This window comes from Mytilus galloprovincialis, chromosome 6, assembly GCF_965363235.1.
Source record: "Mytilus galloprovincialis chromosome 6, xbMytGall1.hap1.1, whole genome shotgun sequence".
Lineage (NCBI taxonomy): Eukaryota > Metazoa > Mollusca > Bivalvia > Mytilida > Mytilidae > Mytilus > Mytilus galloprovincialis.
The window spans coordinates 34,378,089-34,400,940 of record NC_134843.1 but is presented as its reverse complement, the minus strand read 5'-3'; the positions used below and the strand labels follow the sequence as shown (position 1 = coordinate 34,400,940).

Sequence of the window (22,852 nt, the reverse complement as noted above, 5' to 3'; positions counted from 1 at the left end):
TATGTACCTGCCTACAGAATTAAGTCAAATGTTTAATGATATTCTATTTACCTAAATTAAATGGTAGCAATATTGTACCTCTGTTCATAACATTCATTATGTATTTGTTGCAATGTTTTTTACCATACATAATTGAGGTTGCTGATTTTGTCATAAATATTAATGTAATTTTGTGTGTAAAACTTAATCTACAAAAACAGATGGTTTGATCTTTATCAGATTTTTTAAAATAGTAAATTTTAAAACCACTGAGTGTTAAATATTCTTTTCCAAGCAATCCTTGTTAAAAAATAGCAAATATTATGCATGTGCTGGCATATATGCAGGTTATCAATTTTTACTAGTTTAAGCATTATTATTAAATTATATTGTTATTTTAAGATATATATTTGTTTTTTAAAGTGCTAAGAGTTGTATTTTACTTTGACTTAAAAAAATCATTTAACTTTAAGATAGTGGTACAAAATGTGTATACTTTTAGGTTTAATTTTATTTTGAATATTGAAATTTATGCTAATTGTGACATTATAAAAAGATACATAAGTTTTCAAAATTGACATCTTTTTCTATCTAGTCATTGTTTTAACTAATATTCATTTGGATAATAGCCATCAAATCTTTATTTGAAAATAAAACTAGAAAAGGGACATTTTTGGGCCTTTTAAAACCTACTTCATTGCAACAAGAATAAATCATTTTCCCATAATCATCTATTTCAATGATCTCGTTAAAATATTTCTGTGTGAGAATGTGAATTGAGTGAAAAAAATTCTTTCAAAATACGCAATTATTATCAGGTTTATATAAAAAATGGGATACAATTACTTTGAAAAGAGACAAAAATGGGATACAATTACTTTGAAAAGAGACAAAAATGGGATACAATTACTTTGAAAAGAGACAATATTTCAACACAATGTGTTTGATGAATAACTTGCATGATACAAAATTCAAAAAAAATTGTGTTTGTGTCTGCATGAATATCTTAAAACAATGAAGTGAGTGTTCAATTTTATTTTGAGCTTTTAGAAATAAAACATTTATTACTGTCATTTTGTGGGTTTGAGAATGATCATTCTTCATTTTTAGAAATCTTATGAACAGGTAATATATATCTTATTTTCTGCAATTATAAAAAGTAGGACGATAATTAACATTGTCATTATTAGTCTCCTACCAACGAAGTCGAAGGGGACTTTAGATATGTTTCAATATAAATTTCAGCCTTTAATTCCTACCACCTTTTTATCCTTTAATGAAATATAACTTCTACAAAAGATTTTAACTTTTACTATTTTTCCTTTCACACAGAAATTGTGCTCAAAGTTATGTCAGTATTTGTGAGTGACTGTGATTTTAGACCATCCATTTCATTTTATCTTGTTAAACTTTAGTTTTAGGTGCTTGTTTATTTTATAACCAATTATTTTACCATTAATGGTACATTGTCAACCATTTAACCTTTAATTTTATTGAAGAAAGTTCTTGCTCTGATTCCATAATATCCATATCACTGAATGAATGATAGTTCAAAGAAAAATGGCAACCACTATCAATCCTGAAATTTGTTTAAATGGCATATTTAAATTTTGAATTTCCCACTTTAGGAGTAGGGAAGATAGAAGTTTTTTTTATGAAATATGGAAAAAAATCTAAAATATCGAGTTAAACAAAAGAATTGGAACAAACGAAAAAAAATGGAGAAAACAAATTTTGAAGGGTAATGTTCGGAATAGATTGTATTCCTGAGGTGTCAAACAAGAATTCAACTGATTGTGATATTGTGCTTATTTGTACATACTGAATATTGTAATATATTTATTCTTTGTGTAAAATAATCGTTATGATTGTGTATGAGTAATTAACATGAATAAAGTATTTAAATGTATTTATGTATAGATATAAGAGAAAAAGGGAAGAAATATGTACAAAAAAAACGACAAAAGGGAATCAACTAACACAAAAATAAATAATTTACTTAAAATAATGCAATAGTTGTTTTCATATATGCAAATATTTCAAACCTTTCGATATATTGTCACCATTGCTTAGTCAGTTTGAATATATGCATTTTTTACCCACTGCATTTAAGTCTATGTCATTAAAAAATATAATTGCTTTGCTCTGAACACAGGTACCGTATTTGGCCGTGTATAGTATGCAGTTATGTATAGTCCACACCCCCTTTTCATCCCCTTAAAATCGAGAAAAAAAGTTTTTTTCACCCACCCTTCCATCCATCTATCTGATTATAGGTTGTCTCTTTGATTTTACTCACATCATTTCAAGACTTATTGGAATTCCAATGGGGACTAACTGTGCACCACTTATTGCGGACCTGTTTTTGTATTGTTATGAGTTACAATTTATGACTAAAATTAGCAAAGACCCATCAAAACAACATTTGATACAAAAATTTAACAATACTTTTAGATATTTGGATGATATATTGGCTCTAAATAATGACGACTTCAGTATGTATACTAAAGAAATTTATCCTGTAGAACTTACTTTAAATAAAGCTAATGATAACAATGACCACTGCCCTTTCCTCGATCTTGATATCTATATCATAAACGGGAAGCTTAATACAAAAATTTATGATAAAAGAGATGATTTTTCATTTCCTATTGTTAATTATCCATTTTTAGATGGTGACGTTCCCTTGTCACCATCTTATGGTGTTTATATATCTCAACTTGTACGATTCGCTCGTGTATGTAACAATGTATTAGATTTTAGCGAGAGAAATTTATGTATTACTGAAAAATTATTACACCAGGGTTTTCGATATCACAAACTGGTCAAAACATTTACTAAATTTTATCACCGGTATAAGGAAATAATTCGTAAATATAACTCAACATGCAGACATCTTATACGTTCAGGTATTTCACATCCAAAATTTTATGGAAATATTCTTTATAAAGCACAAAAATGTCAGTATTCTCCTCAGAAACTAACAAAACCTTTAAATAGACTTATTAAAAGGGGATATAGTTACGATACTGTTGTCAGGTCATTAAAGATTGCATATTTTGGCTTTAACATTGATTCACTGATAGGGTCTTTGCATCGGAACTAAACACATTTATTTCTAAAAAAAACAGTTGTTGGCATGACACGGGTTATGTTCTTCTCATATATTTTATGATAGTATGATACTAAACCCCTAACGGGAGGGATTGTACCTGATATTCATATGATGAAGACATAATCTTTCAATCAGTTTAATTGAGGTCTGGAGCTGGCATGTCAGTTAACTGCTAGTAGTCTGTTGTTATTTATGTATTATTGTCATTTTATTTATTTTCTTTTGTTACATCTTTTGACATCAGACTCGGACTTCTCTTGAACTGAATTTTAATGTGCGTATTGTTATTCTTTTACTTTTCTACATTGGCTAGAGGTATAGGGGGAGGGTTGAGATCTCATAAACATGTTTAACCCCGCCGCAATTTTGCGCCTGTCCCAAGTCAGGAGCCTCTGGCCTTTGTTAGTCTTGTATGATTTTAAATTTTAGTTTCTTGTGTATAATTCGGAGTTTAGTATGACGTCCATTATCACTGTACTATTATGCATATTTTAGGGGCCAGCTGAAGGACACCTACGGGTGCGGGAATTCTCGCTACATTGAAGACCCATTGGTTGCCTTCGGCTGTTGTTTGCTCTATGGTCGGGTGGTTGTCGCTTTGACATATTCACCATTTCCTTTCTCAATTTTATTGTTTGTGTAAGGTATTTCAATTAACAATTACCTCTATCTTATCTAATTTATATCTAGGATGAATTGTAATTCTTACGGTCTTCAGTTATGTGCCTTAAACATTTTTGATTTTAACATTTTTTTAGAACAACTAATAAAACATTTTTCATTGCTAATATTTAACTTTAATCTGAGTTTTATCTGTAGGGCATTGTGTTGTGATAAATGATATTGATTGCTTACAGTTCTTGAAACAAGCAAAGATTACATGTTGAACAATTATGCTGCATGTTTATATGAACATGATGGATTTTCTCTTATACCTAAAAATAAAGCTATGAATATCTGCTTATTTAAATGATAAGTTGCAACTTAACTTAGACCATTTTCAACTTCTTTGTAGATACCTTATAGAGAATTGTTCTATAAGTATTTTGGATTCATGAGTTCTTACTTTTGTAGTTACCCTGGTTAAAGAACAATCACAAATTTAATAGTCCATAGATATGAGTGTTGACTTATTGGCAGAATTTATAACAATAAGAAAATCAAATATCCATGATTATAGTTTTTCCTCTACTTATGAAAATTTGGTACATTGTACTCACAAAAATGTGTTAAATCCACAGTAATTTTGACTTCCACACTTTTCCTTGTTTTCAAAATTCCAATAGGGAACATAACTCTTATAATTGTATAAATAAACCAATTTTTCAAGACATTTCAGCCATTGGCCTTCTTCAGTTGTTTATTTTTCCTCTAAATAACATGGCTGACATTTCTTTTTCAATCACTGAAAAGATGTTGACAAATAGTGTTTGTGAATAATGGTTAATCCAGAGAAAAGAATGTGTATGTGAATAGAAATGTAGTGTACAAACTAGTTCCTTGATATTAAGACAAATTGGTCTAAAAGGCATTGTTGAACTTGAAGGGAAGTTCTACCCTGAATATATTGTACAGCAATTGTGTGTTCAGAGTTGAAAAACTGTGAAAAGAATCAAAGCTTGCCAATGTTGTAATTTTTGCTGTATATTTCATTTTGCATTTGTGATAGCCTTCTCAGGGTGCTTCGAATATGTTTTTTAACGTTATTTATAGAAAGTTGCTTTTATTTTACTCCTGAAATTTGATTCTTATATTTTATCAAAAAAGTGTGTATTAACTTTTTCCAATATAAAATAATTTTATAGTGCTTACACAAATACCATAAACATTGTTTTGGATAACATAAATCTTGCCGAATAATACCATTGGATATGCAAAAACAGGAGGCTGAAAAAATTTTCCCTTGCTTCAGTTGCTATAGAAAATATTATACTTTGTTTAAGAAATTATTCAAAAGGTACTGCAAAATTTCATTTAAATGATAAATTGGATACTTAGTCAACAGTCCTTTTATATGAAAAAAAGCAAATACAGCATATGAATTTAATGCAAGATGTTTGTTTCACAGATGTACACAGAGATTTCCCTACAGTTTTCTATATATATATATATATATATAGTGAAATTAATCACAAACATTGAAATCTCATTACAGAAACTCCACGTTATACAGTAAACAATAAGCTTATTTTAACAACTAAGTGAAATATTTTTACATAAAATGAATACATAATTTTTGTTTCAAATAGCAAATGAATTACAACGACCTACTCATCAGCCTTAATCCATACTTATTTTTCCCTTGATATTAATCATTCCACAAGTTGTATTTTTTTATTTCTATACAGAAGAGTTTAAACATCACTGTATCAGAGTCTAAGATAAAAAAAAGAAAATAGTGTACAACAGATATCTGTTGTAACTATTTTGTTAACCAATCACAAAGTTTGAAAAAGTGTTTCAAAACATACCCATAATGCATTAGATTGAGCAACAATGAATCAGCATTTCTGTACTTATTTATTGCTTGACCATTGTTTACAATTGTATGATATGAAGCTTGTGTATAGAATTTTTGTCATATTAAAGTATGAAAGCTCAATTTGTATGTGGTCAACATACTTAAAATGTTGCACAAGTATGTTGTATATGAATCTTTGTGACAGATCTATAGCCGTTCTTTGTGTAATCATTCATGCATTGTATGTATTAACTTTTATACATGTGGAGTGAAAAAGTATGTATTAATTGAGTTCTTTTTTTATCATTTTATGTATCAGCCCTGGGTTTAAAGATTGGTCTTTCATGTATGGAAAGGAAAATAGGTTTATGGTCAAGTCAAAGTAACTTACTGTCGTCTGCAGATGAATTGTTAATTTGATGTCTGCTCTTCATTGTTTAATAGTCCACATTATGTTAAGAAATCCACAAGGTGTACAACCTTACTGAAGTTTATCTTGTTTTCAATTTAATCATAAAATGAAGATTGTGAAAAGTCAAGCACATGTGCTTATTAAGGTGGTACCCAACACTTTCACTAAAATTAATTTGGTTCGTTTAATTTTCATAAAATTTTTACAAAGTATTTACTTTGACCCTTTAACAAAAATATAAAAAAATGAAAAAATTTGAACCAAGCGTTTTATCAGAAAAATGACACTGGTTATTTAGCAGTTTGACAAACACTAATTTTGATCATTGAGAAGCTTTATATTATTGCCTTCACAACGCAACGTAATTAAAACGTTTAGCTGATATTACAGAGTTATCTCCCTGTAGTGTTAGGTACCACCTTAATTTTCAAATTTTCTGAAAGCTTAGAAACATGGCCATATGTCAGCTTTCTTTTTTTATTTTAAATGCAAGGATATTAAATAAATAATTAGATAAATATTGATGTTGCATGTTTTTTCAGACATTCAAAATACATGTACCTTAAAAAGATGAAGTAAATATACAAGATTGGTATACATCAGTGTTGGAAAAGCAACAATTCAAACATTGAGTCAAAGGGGTTACACATTTTAGATTATATTTAGATTCATCACAATAACATGCCAAAAATTCATAGGATATTTTTCATTACTTTGACTTGGCCTTGTTAAGGAAATACATTTATTTTTCTGTGTAAATGAAGTTTTTGAATAATAGATGGATTATAATTGATAGGTATACCTTAAATTTGTCCTTTAAAACGGAACGGATATTAATTCACACACACAAAACAACAACATTGAAGCGTTGTGGTACTTTTTTATTTGGAGGTTAAAGAGGTTAATTATACCAAAACTAATATTTTATATTGTTACTGAATTCATAAGATAATAATAGTTCAAAGATCATTGGCTTACTATTGAAATGATGATAAAATATAATTTGAAGAAAATTGTTAAATGGATGTATGAATTTTTCATATTAATGCATTGATGAACAATCCTAACAGGGGATAATTACAAAAGTTTTTATATAACTACTAAAATGTATACTTTTATTGTGTGAAAGTATGAACTGATTTCTCCCTGTCTCACCCAACATCCTGAAGGAGACAGGGAACATGCACCTTTTCTTGTGATATGTAAAAAGGTTTTATGGTTAAAGGTCAATAAAATGAAACACCTGCAAGAAGATTAGAAAGACTTGAAAAACTCAAATACCTTTGGCTCTAGTTTTTATTATCTCTCTTACTTAGAAAAGTCTCAAAAGGTTAAAGTTCTTTCTAGACTGGAAATCTTAAACTTTGGAATCTTGAGATTTCTTTGGACTTGAGTTCTTCCATTGTTTAATTTCAAATTTGGTGTTTTTATCATTCAAAATTTATAAAATATGAAGATGTTTTTATCCTTTGAAATTTATAAAATATGAAGATAATTTCAGAAACAAAATGAAATTAGTTTCATATGTTTATATTATATAACAGTCATAGACTATTACTTTGAATTTGATCCTCCAGTTCAAAAAAGGGGGATATAGTTGTTTACTAAATTTGTTGAGTCTAGAAGTTATATAAAAACTTTTGAGATGCTCCCTTACATTCATGATAATCACTCATTTTATGAGATTATACTATATTACGAGGGTATAAAAAATATTGGTAACACTTTCATATTATTCCAAAATTTTAGTCAGTAATTATTTCTATGATCTTAACATAATATTTGTTTTAAAAGGTGAAATTGATTTTATGATTTGAAATTTTTATTGTGTTCAAATGTCATTGAAATGAAGTAATTTATTTTTATTAAACTATGCAACTCCATCGTTTGTGTGTTTTTTTTTGTTTTTTTTATAGTTAATTGACAAGTGTTCATGTGTGCATACATGATGTATGTCTTGGTAAAATGAGTTGTTATATTATGAATTCACATTTATCTGATAACCAGTTTAATTCTAAATGTCAAGCTCTAATTTGTCAGTGCTATTAATATAAATACAAGGAGATGTGGTATGAATGTGAATGAGGATATATACAGTGCTAGTTTACAAAGTTATAGTCTGCAAGAAGATGTGTCAACCTACCTGGACACAGTTGAAGGCTTTATATTGACCTATAGATACTTACTTCTATATCACTTGGTCTCTGATTGTCTCTGACATTGGAAATAATACCACATCATATTTTTGTGTTCTTGTGTACTATGGTTTTCATTTTGATATTTAAGGTGGTACTAACGCCACAGGGAAATAACTCTGTAAAGTCAGCTAAACGTTTTAATTACGTTGTGTTGTAAAGGGAATAGAATGAAATTCAAAACAGTGTGGCTGTGGCCATTGATTGACACATTAAATTCATCTATTGACTGGGACAATTTAGGTGAACGTTTGTATGTAATGACCACTGCTCACTATGTACTTTTTAAAGACACTTAAACTATGGGGTCACCAAAGGTTCTCAACACCTTAATAAAGTAATTCGAAAAATTAATCAGAAATAACACGATGTTTTGATTTATATCAATTATATAAATCAAAACATAAAGGTTATTCCTGATTAATTTTTCGAATTATTTTATAATTAAAGGCGTTAAGAAACCTTTGGTGACCCCACAGTTTAAATGTCTATCGTAGGTACGTCGTGAACAGTGGTCGTTACAGACAAACGTTCACGTAAATTGTCCCAGTCAATGTATGAATTTAATGTGTCAATCAATGGCCACAGCCACACTGTTTTGAATTTCATTCTATTAAGCTTCTCAATGATCAAAATTGGTGTTAATCAAACTGCTATATAACCAGTGTAATTTTTCTGACAAAACGGTTGGTTCAAAATTTTTGAAATTTTTATATTTTTGTTAAAGGGTGAAAGTAAACGCATTGTTAAAATTTTATGAAAATTAAACGAGCCAAATTAATTTTAGTGAAAGTGTTGGGTACCACCTTAACTTGAGCACTGTCTCATCGATAAGAGAATCCATAAATACAGGAGCAAAGAAGGTTTAAATCTTTTTATTTTAAGAGGTTTCAAATCTAACAACTACAGAACTTAACAGAACAGTATACATAAAAAATGAATGATATATAGCCTTACAAATGTAATGAGTTCATAACATTTTAGTATAGGCAAAAACATATTAATCCTTAAATTTGATGAAATAAGTTATTGATAAAAATGAGTTTGATGAAATATTTCATATTAATGAAAAATGTTGTGAATAAAATTGACACAAGAATATATGACAGGTCAATAAGGACATGCTTGTACATTTTAGTGTGAGGCACTCTAACAAATAACTAATGCTAATGTAATAAACTTATAGTTTACAAATTATAAAAAAAAAATAAAAATACAACCTTCACATTTTTTTCATGATTATAATTTTAAACCTATGGAAAATAAGTCTCTCTCCTTTTGTTCTTGATGCCAATGCATTGCAACATATTAATACTCATTTCTACATCAAGTTTATAGATTCATCTCACCTATTCAAAGTCAACATGGTATTATATCTATAAACAATAAAACCAGAAGGCTACACTAGAACTGTTCACCACACAATTCATCTATAAAAGTGTCAAGCACAATACTGTCACTACACTTGTGCAATAATTCGTTTGTTCTAACAACAGAAGTAAACATTTGGTATCATTGTAACTACTTCCCCCTCAGTATATCACCAACTCATTTAAAACTTGAATTTAACTTGTATAAGATATTTCATTCTTATTTGCTGAGTATTATAGACGATGAATTCATTATAGTTCAGTGTATATCCTGAAGGGTTCTTCACACCGGTGTTAACTGGTTTACCAAGAGGTACAACGGTTCCACATGGTCTGAAATCAAAAGAAACATTTTACCATATAGTCAAATGAATTTGTATGAAAAAAATAGACTTTTCTAAGGTAACCTTCACCAAGAAATAAAATGTACTAATGTAAATTCATTTATTTACTTAGGTAGGAAATAAGCTAATCATAGATACCAGGATTAAATTTTGTATTAACACCAGACGTGTGTTTCATCTTCAAAAGACTCATCATTAGTGACGCTTGAATCCAAAAAAGTTAAAAAAGGCCAAAGAAAGTACGAAGTTGAAGAGCATGCAAGACTAAAATTCCTAAATGTGTTGCCAAATACAGCAATTAAGGCAATAGATTCATGAGGAAGAAAAGCCTTAGTATTTCAAAAAGGAATTTTCATGAATTGGGGAAAAACATGTATTTTGGTGGATACTAAAAACACTTGATTTAAGTGATTTTGATTTTTTTTTACATACATATGAATATTAAAAACTTATGAGACAACTATCCTTCATAGTTATTGTTTCCCTTATGTTTTATTTTGATACTTACAATGTTTTGGTTATTGAGGGGTCTGGACCTTATTGGTTTACTTTTTTTAAAATTGTTATTTGGATGGAGAGTTGTCTCATTGGCACCCCCACAACATCTTCCTATATCTACTTATGTTTTATTTTGATACTTACAAAGTTTTGGTCATTGAGGGGTCTGGACCTTATGTTTTATTTTGATACTTACAAAGTTTTGGTCATTGAGGGGTCTGGACCAATTGATCCCAAGCCTCTTACACTGTGTTTTCCTGCAGGTAATTTATCTGCCTTATAATCTGCTGCTAATAAATCATTCGTTTTGCCCAATGAAACCTGAAATAATAATATAATTCTATGTTAATGTGTACTTCACAATAAATCTGCCTGACAATGTATCCTCTAGAAACAAAAATGGTAATCCCACCTCACCAAAGGTGTATTTACTTATCCCAACTTTGATTAAAGTTTCAAGTAAATTGATGAGAGCATACCAAGTTAGTGTACAACATTTGGAAAATGGGCATGAATCTAGCAGTTAAAGTCCCTTAACTCTGGAAAAAAAATCAACCAGAAAATGTTCACTAAACTTTTAGCAATCCTTACAAAATTATGTTTCTAGTCAATTGATCATTTATGCTTGGTATAAAGTAACATTTAAATTGCCATATAGAATTGTAATCTGGGCGGTGCAGGAAATTTTTTATTTACTATAATAACTTGAGTTTTGCAAGTATGGTAATACACATACACATTGTTTTGCAACATGGATATAGGAGTAAATATAATCAATGACTTGACATGTGCATATATATGATCTTCAGAATGATCACCTCATTGCACTATAGCGTGTGTTTTCTAAAAAACACAAGAAGAGAATAATCGCAACCTGAACAAAAGGCTCAATATATTTATCCAGTCAGTAACAATAGGTTTTTGATTGCACTGTGTGCAATATTTACCTGATGAAATGATACCCTGTCCATTAAAAGACAGGAGTAGTAAGGATTAAGTTCACATACCTCACTCAGTAAAATACAACCAATATTTTTAGATCTTGATGCAAAGCAGTAGTTAGCACTCTTACTGGACATGTCAGCAAAGTAGACACCTTTACCAAACTGAAAATAAGAAAGAAAAAAACCATTTATAAACATATAGTATTATAAATAATAGATGCTATGATAAAATTTGATAAATTATAAATCATATTTTTATTTCAATCACTATTTGATACTTTAAACATAGATTGTTAGCAAATTGTAATATTCATGACTTTAATCCTTAAACTTTTACGCCTGTGTGTTAAATTAGTGCTTCAAATATAAGTTTGCCCTTCACATCAATAATATTGCTTTATATAAAACATTCACACAGGGCCTACTTTTGTGCATATCACGTGATTGGAAAATAAGTGAAACTAACCCAACACTTAATTTCCCTATTTACAGTATTCTACATAGAAATTTACTGACAAATTCCATTTGACGACGTTTTTGCAATATTTATTGGTTTCGGTTTTGTCAAATGCATGTGAGGATTTTGTGTCATGAATTAATACAAAATATCTCTTCCTTTCGGTTAATTCTAATTTCCTTTTCTCTCTTTTGATTGAAGCTGTGATGTTTTTATTTTATGACAATCAAATTAATAAAACTTGGGTAATTATGATATAGATCAGAGTTTATATATATTCAGGTGTATAGGTCCTTAAGTTTTACAAAAGTTGACCATAACCTTTAACTTACTTAAGACAATGGAACATGCAGGTTGACTAAAGCTACCTTGGTTTAAGAGTATTTAACTATTGATGGCAATGAGTAGTCGAGTACTCAAGTATCTTGACCGAGTATCCGAGTATTAAATTTCAGATCTTTTGACATCCCTATATTTAACAGATAACTTACCAACTTATCAATGACAGGAACTTTCACTAAAAAAATTGCCTCTCTTGACACAGAATTTCTATCTGGTAACTTACCATGTATCCAGTTACAGGAGCTTCTGGTGGAGCAATGCGTAAACCTTGACTAAGAATTCCAACCCAGTTTGACAGTCTAGAACCATGCCACAATAACTGTCTGTAATGGATATACATAGGATATGTTTATAGATGGTATATTTCATTGAATAAGCTTTATTTCAGAAGACTCAATCTCCCCCCATATCCTGATGAATAGAAAACTCACTTATTTTTCAATATTTGTAATGTCTCAAAATAGGTTGTTTGAAAGTTTCATATCCTGATGAATATTCAAATCACTCTCTCTTTTTGAACTTGTAATATCTCAAAATAGGTTTTGTTTGAATTTTACATACTTTAATAAAATTTCCTTTATTTTGCTTTGTGTATAAATTATGTAAATGTAGAATGAATATTCATCATTGTCATACAATTCTAATCAGCAATTATCACGATTTCAGGTCATGTGCTCTGTGATTGGAATGATTTAACTGATTAATGTCTTTTTTCAGTTCCTGTTCTTATATGAGATCAGTGATTTTCATCATTTGATTTGACTATCATCTTGCAAGTAATTTTTTTTATAAAGATATAAGAAGATGTGGTACAAGTGCCAATGAGACAACTCTCCATTCAAGTCACATATAGTTTATATTCAGTAGCAGATTTTCACTACCAAGGACAATTTGACAAGCATAATGGTTATGTCTGTTTTGTCATTGGGAATAGTCCCCAATATCATCCCTACAAAACTCTAGAATAATGCTTCTTTTATTTAAATTTGTTTCTTCTACATTCACATGATTCATACAGCACCTGTTTCCAAGGTCTTTGAAATTTTTATCTTCTCCATGTTTCTTCATCTCAAAAAGACTGACTATTTCCATCTTATATTGACTATGAGTCGCTGCATGTGTATTAAGTAAATATTCATTTACCATCTGAAACAAAAACAGTATACACTGTAATAAAAGATCTGTTATAAATCAATTACAAACTAATGATACAAATTCATATTTGTTTTAAGATTCATCTTCTATGATAAAACAACTACTCTAACAAGCATGCTGAGAGTATTGCATACTGTCCCATTCCCGATAAAATTCATTGTATGGAACAAAATGCTAACTGGATCTATAAATGGTGTAAACTATTAGACAAACATCAAGTCAATATCTTCAAGCATGAAAAAAAAGGCCTCCAAAAGTGATTATTTAATTGAATTTTCTATGTCCAAGGATCATAACTCTGCACAAAACCATCAGACTGGAACAAAATTCAAACTTGATCTGTAACTTGTCATGATAAAACAATACAACAACTTCAAGCATGGAAAAAAAAAAGTGTGAAAAACTGAATTGCCGGACTGACAGATGGACAGAGTGCAAACCTCAAGTCCTCTCAACTTCATCTATAGGGGACTAAAAATTAAAATGTAGCAAAATGTTAACAAACGACCAAACAATACATTGATCTATAATGTGTTTATCCCACGTGTTAATCATCAGTGTTGTTTTAGAAAGCATGTGTATTTACCTTATAATCATCTGAAGATTTTTCTACAGGTACAATATCAACATTGAGTGATTTATAATGTCTGTCTATTGGGTTGTCAGACATATCTCCTTGTTTCAGTACTTTAATTGCAATCTCAATATCACTTAATGCCTGAAGAAAGAATAAAAATCGAAGTAAAGTATATAAAATTCTTAAAAGTTTATATTTGAAATGGTGAATTCAGATGAGTCAATATCCCTAATGCGCCTCAAAAGTTGTGTGTAAACAAAAAATCTCTGTGTAGTGATACAAGACATGTTTCTATTTTAACCATTTGTGTTGATTTGTAAAGTCGAGGAGCATAGAATAAATGTGTGAAAACTATGGTGTTATTAAATGTATTCAAAGTATTAAATTTTCAAAGAACTTATTGTGTGAAAAAAGGAATTTTTTACCATGAGGAGCCGCATCATAAAAGAATTTTCAGGATATGCTAAATTACAATAAAATGAGTCTCACTTCGTACCCCTAAAAAATAATCACATATGTGTAAATGTCTTAACTTCGAAAACCAGCCATCATACACACACCCAGGTTTATGATATGGACTGAGGTTTCCATTGCCACCTATGGAAAGTCAATTGCACAAATTGCCCCAGATGTGAAACATTCCAAATTTATTGACAATGCTGCTATTTTCTAGTTTCTGTTATTAAGTATCATACATTCACATATTTTTTACAGAATTAGCCTCCAAAATGGTCAGCCATATTTCGTGGTCTTATTTTAACCTTTACACATTAACTTCCTACTTTTTTTGATGTTGAGTTGTTTACAATTTTATAATGCTTTTAAATAACATAAAAAGAATCTTACCTCTAGTAAATGAATCTTACCTCTAGTAAATGAATCTTAGCTTTTACTTCTTCTTTTGATCTAATCAATGGTGGCTGTGACATACTGAAAGCAAACAAAACACAAGATTTCTAAACAAGAATGTGATCATAGTACACAGATGCCCCACTTGCACTATCGTTTTCTATGTTCAGTGGACCGTACAATTTGGGTAGAAACTCTTAATTTGATATTAAAATTAGAAAGATCATATTATAGGGAACATGTGAACTAAGTTTCAAGTTGATTGGATTTCAACTTCATTAGAAACTACTTGACCAAAAACCTGAAATGTGACAGACTACGACTGGGTAGACTAACAGACGAAAGGATGCAGAGACTGAAAAACATAATGCCCATAGGTAGGGCATATAAATAATATTACATGCACCTCCATTGTGTATAATTAAAGGCCATTTAAAATTGGTTCCAATTGTTCCATAAAATGAGGAGAAAAGATCATTTTCAGCTGAAAAATATCACATTCTAAACAATTTTTTGTTCTGCTTCACAATTCTGAAACTGATTAAAATTTGACTTTGATTTCCAGCTACTGCTCACTGATGATACCCCCGCTGCAACTGGATATTTTATATAGTGTAGACATATAAATATTTGGTAAACATGAAATTGTTGAGTGATGAATCTGAAAAAGCATCACACGGTATAGCTAACTTGTATCAACAGTGAAACCAAATTTCAGAATCCTTATGATGTAGTACCTGAGAAAGACAAGACAAAAAATATTCTTAGACGGATGGATGGATGGACAGACAGAGGTTTAACAGTATACCCCCATTTTTTTAAAGCGGGGGTATAATAAATATTATCAGAGTATAACCATGTTGTATTCATATTCTAAGTTTCTGTCAAATCAATATAAGAAATCTCTTTTTACAAGAACATGATCATGTGAAGAACTATGGGCTGTTTCATAAAAACCTGCATAGAAACCAGTATCCAGGGATAGACCTTTTATTACAGAATAACCACCCGTCTTAGGAACTTTTAAAACCCGCATACATTTTTAACTTGTACAATATAATTTAATTTAACCCACCTAATGTAAAAAAATCAAATTGCCCTTCCCCGAGTCTATTGTATATTTTTTATGTGACAGCCCTAACAATAAGTGTTGCTTCTGATTCTTGGTTGACCTTTGTATAATTGTCTTACCCAAAAGTATGTGGTATTCTGGTGTAGAATTCATTACAGGCTTGTGTCAAGTGTTGACCAAAATCTCCTTTGTTTATACAAGTTTCTATCTTCTTCAATGATGCATAACCAGCCTTCACTTGGTCAGTTGTTAATTTACCTGTTCAAAAGAAAATTTATTTAGCAATCACTTTCAGATTTTTCAAGCATCTTTAATAAATGTTTTTAATGATTATGTAATTTAAACCCAAATTTATTGTCATTTGAAGACATCATAATGAATAAGTGTACTAAGTTTCAAATTGATGTGATCTCTGACTTGTTTAGTTACAATAATGCGGATGGGAGCATGAAACGAATAAAAATAAAAGAATTTACCCAATGGAGCCTTTTTAGCATCATATTTCATTTCTTTGACAGCATCTTCCATAGACTTTACATCACATATCAAATCTATCAAGTTCTGAAAATAAACATATTTCAATAACAATGACTGTACTAAAAAGCCTGCCTAAATATATCTTATGGTTCATGTTAACTTATTGAAAATTTTAGGAATAAGATGGACAAATTTATTAGTATGTACTCCTAAATAATTTCAGTGAACATGACAATTCAGATATCAATTTCATATAAAAATATTTGATACTACAAAATGTATATTATATAGAGATTAAAACATGGCCTTTTCCATATCAGCCTGGGTATCATGCAGAGACCCCCATATCAGCCCGAGACGGAGTCGAGGTGCTGATATGGGTCGAGGGATGAAACCCAGGCTGATATGGAAAAGGCCATGTATTAATCGCTTTATCATATACTTCCGACAGTAGTTTCATGTAAGGCAAATAAACAAATGCAATAACTAAAACAGTCAAAAACTTTATAAAGAAGTTAAATCATGAATCAAATATACTAAAATTGTCCAACAACAGCATCACTACCTCCATATATATATGTATGGTAACATTTCCTATAGAGGCATTTTGAAACATTGGAAATTTGGAAGAGTTTTATGATCATTACTACTCCATGTTTGTTGTACTATAAAAATGATTCTTAATTGTCAACGGCATTTGTTAGTAAGTACTAAGCTATCCCCACAAAAGTTCCCGTAAATTTTGACGTCATCATAAAAAATATCTGACGTCACAATGGAAAAGGAAACAATCGATAACACCAGAAGTAACTTGCACGAGAAGCACTGTTATGGGTTTTTGCACGAGACGCCCCTGATATGGGTTATCAGCCCAGGTGGGAAATTATGGCTTGTGTACTTCGCTCATTACACATATGCAAAAGCTATCATATCAATGCTAAGTATATGATAAACAGAGATATTGTTGGCTTTTTTCAAAACTACCTCTACTTCTTTTTACTGGGAAAATATGCGTCATTTTCATCAAATTGGGAAATTTATAATGACCATGAATTTGACTGGAACTTCAATTTGCAGACCCCTTTCAAGAGGTAAACCCTTATTTGAAATAAGACACTTAATTGTCAGTGATGATACATAAATAGACCCTCAAATCTGCACATAGTCATTTTGGGCAAGAAAAATGTTTAAATGAGTGTTTTCCAGTTTGTATTCATGCACAATTACTACTGAGACTGCACTGTTTGGGAAAAAAGTTGTCTTTTTGGGAATAATTTTAAGCCATTTTTTTTCAAATTGGGAATCTTCTCCAGGGGAAAAAGCCTTTATTTTCCAGTAATTTAAGGCAAACAATATCACTGTTATATGACACTCATACAAGTTTCTACAGATTCATATATATTTGGATATGGTCTCATATTCACTTACCTCAAATCTTTCAATTAAGAAATAATTGATGCACACTATACTTTATTGTAATTTTAACATGGGCAGGCATTATATTTGTAATTATTTTTGCCCGAGCCATAGTGAGGGCTAAAATAACACTGATACAATGCCTGCCCATGTTAGAACTACAATAAAGTATAACTTGCATCAATTATTTAGATTCTGATTAGGACAATTAAGATAATTTCTATGTCCGATGTGTATAAGTGTAGAGCGTTTGTGTAGGCTCTTCCATAAACCTCCCTTTTTTGTTTGTAAACAAGAAAACGATCGGCAATGTGATTTTTCAGAGGGAGGACTTTTTAACAGCCATCATAAACAGTTGTTATATCAAGGTCAAATATGTAAATTTTGAATTGCAACACATTAGTTATAATAAATGAATTAGTAACAATTGTGCATCATTTAAGAGTTTGGAAGTGTTTAAAGTTAATAAAATATAGATTTAGAGCATGGGTTTATTCACAAAGCAAAAGAAGCATATCATATTAGAATGTGTTTTTTTATTGAATCAAGTCGTATAATCATTTCTAACAATTTCCCTTTTCAAATCAGACCACGGAACCAATATATCTCCTACCAAACTTATGTAAAAATTGACCCCAAGATCATATTCTCCATCAAAAATGGAATCTGTGTATAATCTCCTAATGATTGGAAAAGCAGTTTGAAAATAAATGAGGAATGCGTTGCAGATGCCATGACTTAACAAGAGGCTCTCAAGAGCCTGAATCGCTCACCTGGTAAACAATGCCTTATTGAACATATTGAACCATGCCAGGCAAACATGTACAGCTAACAATTCTTCAATATTACAAATATATATGACTTACTGTTTATAAATAAAGAAAATGAGACCAAAACACAAACACTTAAAACTTAGCAATGGACTGTGAAAATGAGGTCAAGTTCAAATAAAACCTGCGTAACCGACATATAGATCATAAAATATTTTCATACACCAAATATAGTTGACCTAATGCATAAAGTATTAAAAAAATAGACCAAAACTAAAAAAGTTAACTTTGACCACTGAATTATGAAAATGAGGTCAAGGTTAGATGACACCTGTCAGCTAGACATGTACACCTTACAATCATTCTATACACCAATTTTAGTAGACCTATTGCATATAGTATAAGAAAAACAGACCAAAACACAAAAACTTACCCCTATGTTCTATTTAAAGTAAGGGCGGCCATGTTTTTTGACGGATCAAAAATCGAAGCACACACTTTGTGCAGGATAATCTAAGGAACTATCATGCTAAGTTTCATCCAAATCCATTCAGTAGTTTCAGAGGAGAAGATTTTTTAAAGTTAGCAAATATGATGAACAAATTGTGAAAAATTGTCATTAAAGGACATTTACCCCTTAAGGGGTCAATTGACAATTTTGGTCATATTAACCTATTTGTAGATCTTACTTTGCTGATCATTTTTGCTGTTTACAGTTTATCTTCATCTATAATAATATTCAAGATAATGACCAAAAACTGCAAAATTTCCTTAAAATTACCAATTAAGTGGCAGCAACCCAACAATGGTTTGTTTGATTCATCTGAAAATTTCTGGGCTGATAGATCTTGACCTAATGAACATTTTTACCCATGTCAGATTTGCTCTAAATGCTTCCGTTTTTGAGATATAAGCCAAAAACTGCATTTGACCCCTATGTTCTATTTTAAGTAACGGCGGCCATGTTTTTTGACGGATCAAAAATCGAAGCACACACTTTGTGCAGGATAATCTAAGGAACAATCGTTTTAAGTTTCATTCAAATCCATTCAGTAGTTTCAGAGGAGAAGATGTTTGAAAAATTGTTAACGACGACGACGACGACGACGACGACGGACGCCAAGTGATGAGAAAAGCTCACATGGCCTTTTAGGCCAGGTGAGCTAAAAATGTAAGGCAAATTCTGCAATTTTTTAATTCACAAAAAATATAACTAAAGAATGGCATAAGTGATGCCATTTAAACTCAAACTGCATTTTATTTACATTTAGTATAAGTTTTATAACATTTGGTTGAGGCAAACTAAAGTTAGATAAAAGAAAATAATTTTGGGTCAAGGTATGGACGTTCAGTCGTACAGACAGACACTTGGGTAAACTATGGCGGGGGCATAAAACCCATTACAGACCAGCTTTTCTTAAAAAAACAACAATGTATAAATGAATATCATTTGTACAGGACTTTCCTTATATTGTTCCTACAGAGATTGATTTGAAATAGCTAAATGTAGAAAATATGACAAAAATTAAAAAAAACAGAACGATGCAATCCAATGCAAATAGTTGCCACTGGTGGTTAGCATAGTAGAATTAAATTTTCTTCATTACCACATTATTCAAAATCTTTTTTTTATCTTTTACAACTCAATGCTTGGTTTAAGATTTGTGGAAAAATATGAAATTTACCTGAAGACTTTTGTCTAGCTTTGAGTCTGGATATTTCATATCTTTTGTAACAGCAGTATCTACAACATCTTCTCCCTATAAAAAAGAACAAATATAATAAAGTAAGTGAGTCCACATCGTTAAAAGTGTCACTTATAAAAACATTAGTATCTTTAAGCAATCATAAACAATATTTTTTACAAGGATGTGTACAATTTTTTTTCTTAAATGTAATCATGAAAACAAAGTAAAATTTTTCATTTGAATTAACAATAGAACAATGATGTACAGGTTGTCATGCTTAGCCTTCCACAACGTGTAATTCAAAGTATCTGTACACAGGAAGTAGTTTTCTGACCAATTTATTACTTCTCATCACTATTTGAGCAACACTGAAGAAATATTCGTTGTCAAAATGCACATCAGGTGATGATGATGATGAAAGTTTTTAACGACCTTGACTGGCTATACAGCCCTTGCATGGTCAGTACATCTGGTGAAGCAGTATTGGTACCATCAATGCTATTGAGATGCTGACCAAATTCCAAGACAAGTACAATTGTTTTGGTGAAATATGCGATAAGTTTTTTTTAAGTTCATTCAAAATATTGAAAATTCAATGCATCAGCACAAAATGTTTGGGTACAGTATAAACTATCGTTCAACCATATAAATTATTATTATAGTCACAACATTTTTAAAATATGCATAATTCCGGATGTGGTGTTTGTTGTTATGCAGTTTTCAATATCAATTGCATATTTAAATGGTCTGAATTTCAATCAACAATTTTAAGTTTTTTGACTGACCTTGCTATCTTCACCATAATCCATAGCTAACATATCATATTTCCCAGGTGAGTGAACAAATTTGCTGCGATTGGCCCAGTCATTTTTTGTTTTATCTGTAAATCTTAATATCAAGAAAAAATAATATATTTAATAACAAATATTTAATACTCATTCACCGTAGAAACTGTCAGAAGTTCATTTTTTCATAGAGAAACATTACCGTACATGATCATACATGGATTTCGTAAAATGGCTGCCTTATTATAGAAAAACAGGCATTTATATTATTGATATCCACTTTATCAACAAGAATATCAAGCAAGCCTGCTAGGGTGAGCTGATAAGTCAGTCTTACAAAATGAAAAGTCGTTACTGTGGATTCATTATTATTCTTGGGATACCAATTTTCGTGGATTTCGTTGATACAGGCAAACAACCGAAATTAGATGTTCAACGAATGACAAATTTTACAAAGGCTTGTATGCAGACTTCGGTAAAACCACGAAATTAAACATCCACGAATATGTAAGTTTCCATGAATCCACGAAAATTGGTACACACGAAAATAAATTAATCCACAGTATCCTTTTTATCAGCAATTTGTCTTGACTGAAGAGTTTTTGGTCGAGAATATGAAATAAAATGGAATAGTGAGTAAACTACTTTTAGGCGTACACAACATTAGGATAGTTGTAAAGTTGTATGAATGAAGTTGCATGCATTTCATTGCTAAATTGGGATGAATTTAGGCATGTGATGTTACTGCACAGATACATAACATCATTGCCTAAAATTTTCAAGTATCAAGTCTTGTCCATGATCTTAAAAATATTAGGGAAAAAGATCACAGGGAAAATGTACAAATTGCCCATAAAATGTCATACATAACAGTTAAAATCAGTATAGCTGAATGAATAAACATAAAGCCACTTGTGTTCATCATCCAGTAAATCTTCTGCATACAAGAAACGCAGAAAGTGTGTATTGATTATTATTCATGGAATACCTATTTTTATTGATTTAATAAGTATCGCAGAAAGTGTGTATTGATTATTAGTCATGGAATACAGTCGACTCTCGTTATGTCGAAGTCAGCCGGACCAGAGAAATATTTCGACATACACGTAGTTCGACTCAAACGAACACCGAAAGTTCGACAATCTAAGGAACACAACTCTTGCTTAGCTTGGTAAAGCTAAAATAAATCCAGGTGAATATGGCAAGGGGATCGATATTATAGTATTCAATTGTTTCAATTAAAACAAAAATCCAATGGCTTTTCCAAGAGAGTAATTTCCAATCGACAGTTTCATAATTCAGGTCGCTAATAGCTGACAAAATTGTTTATTCTAGGATACAAGAGATTTAAGAAAATTTTGATTTCTATTCATTTTGTTTTATATGTTTATCTCACTCTTTCTTTTCAAAAGAATATATAACAAGATTAAAGACGCCGTTTGAGTAGTTTTTAGGTGATCATCAACGGAAGCCATAATCCTCACTTTATACACACCCAAGCTCATTAGTGTAAATCACAAATTAATTGTTTTGTAAACAATTTAAATACTTTTTCATGAACATTAACAATGTATCACTAATTATTTATAAAAATTCTATGAAAGATAATCTTAGGTAAACACTCATGGAAATAGCATGTCATAAATCAATGCGACCGGAAATTTAATTACATGTGTATTGTCAGATTAACTCTTCAATCCATTTAAATCCCGGAGGTCATGTTTTGACATATGTGTATTAGTTCGAGATAAAAAATGAATTTTGAATGCTTTTGTTAATCTTGGGACTGTAAATTTCGTTCGACTCAACCGAAATTTTGACTCATCCAATTTCGACTCATCAGGAATCGAATTACATACTTTTGTATGGATAAAGTTCAGGACCACGTGAAAACTTTGACTCATCCGAAATTTCGAGTCAACCAAGTTCGAGACAACAAGAGTTAA

General features: G+C 30.5%; 1 protein-coding gene across 1 annotated transcript in view; it reads right to left on the bottom strand.

Annotated features, from left to right (window-relative positions):
* Positions 1-9,021: 9,021 nt before the first annotated feature.
* The window catches only part of LOC143079434 (poly [ADP-ribose] polymerase 2-like), a 29,124-nt gene continuing 15,293 nt past the window's right edge, over positions 9,022-22,852 (bottom strand). The window contains exons 8-18 of the mRNA XM_076254772.1: positions 20,907-21,009; positions 20,119-20,193; positions 16,247-16,331; positions 15,890-16,028; positions 14,716-14,779; positions 13,859-13,990; positions 13,139-13,263; positions 12,341-12,440; positions 11,382-11,480; positions 10,571-10,695; positions 9,022-9,865 (exon numbers count right to left, since the gene is read on the bottom strand). Of these exons, the coding sequence (XP_076110887.1) occupies positions 9,715-9,865; positions 10,571-10,695; positions 11,382-11,480; positions 12,341-12,440; positions 13,139-13,263; positions 13,859-13,990; positions 14,716-14,779; positions 15,890-16,028; positions 16,247-16,331; positions 20,119-20,193; positions 20,907-21,009 (1,198 nt within the window). The 3' untranslated portion in view covers positions 9,022-9,714. The remainder of the gene's footprint in view (positions 9,866-10,570; positions 10,696-11,381; positions 11,481-12,340; positions 12,441-13,138; positions 13,264-13,858; positions 13,991-14,715; positions 14,780-15,889; positions 16,029-16,246; positions 16,332-20,118; positions 20,194-20,906; positions 21,010-22,852) is intronic.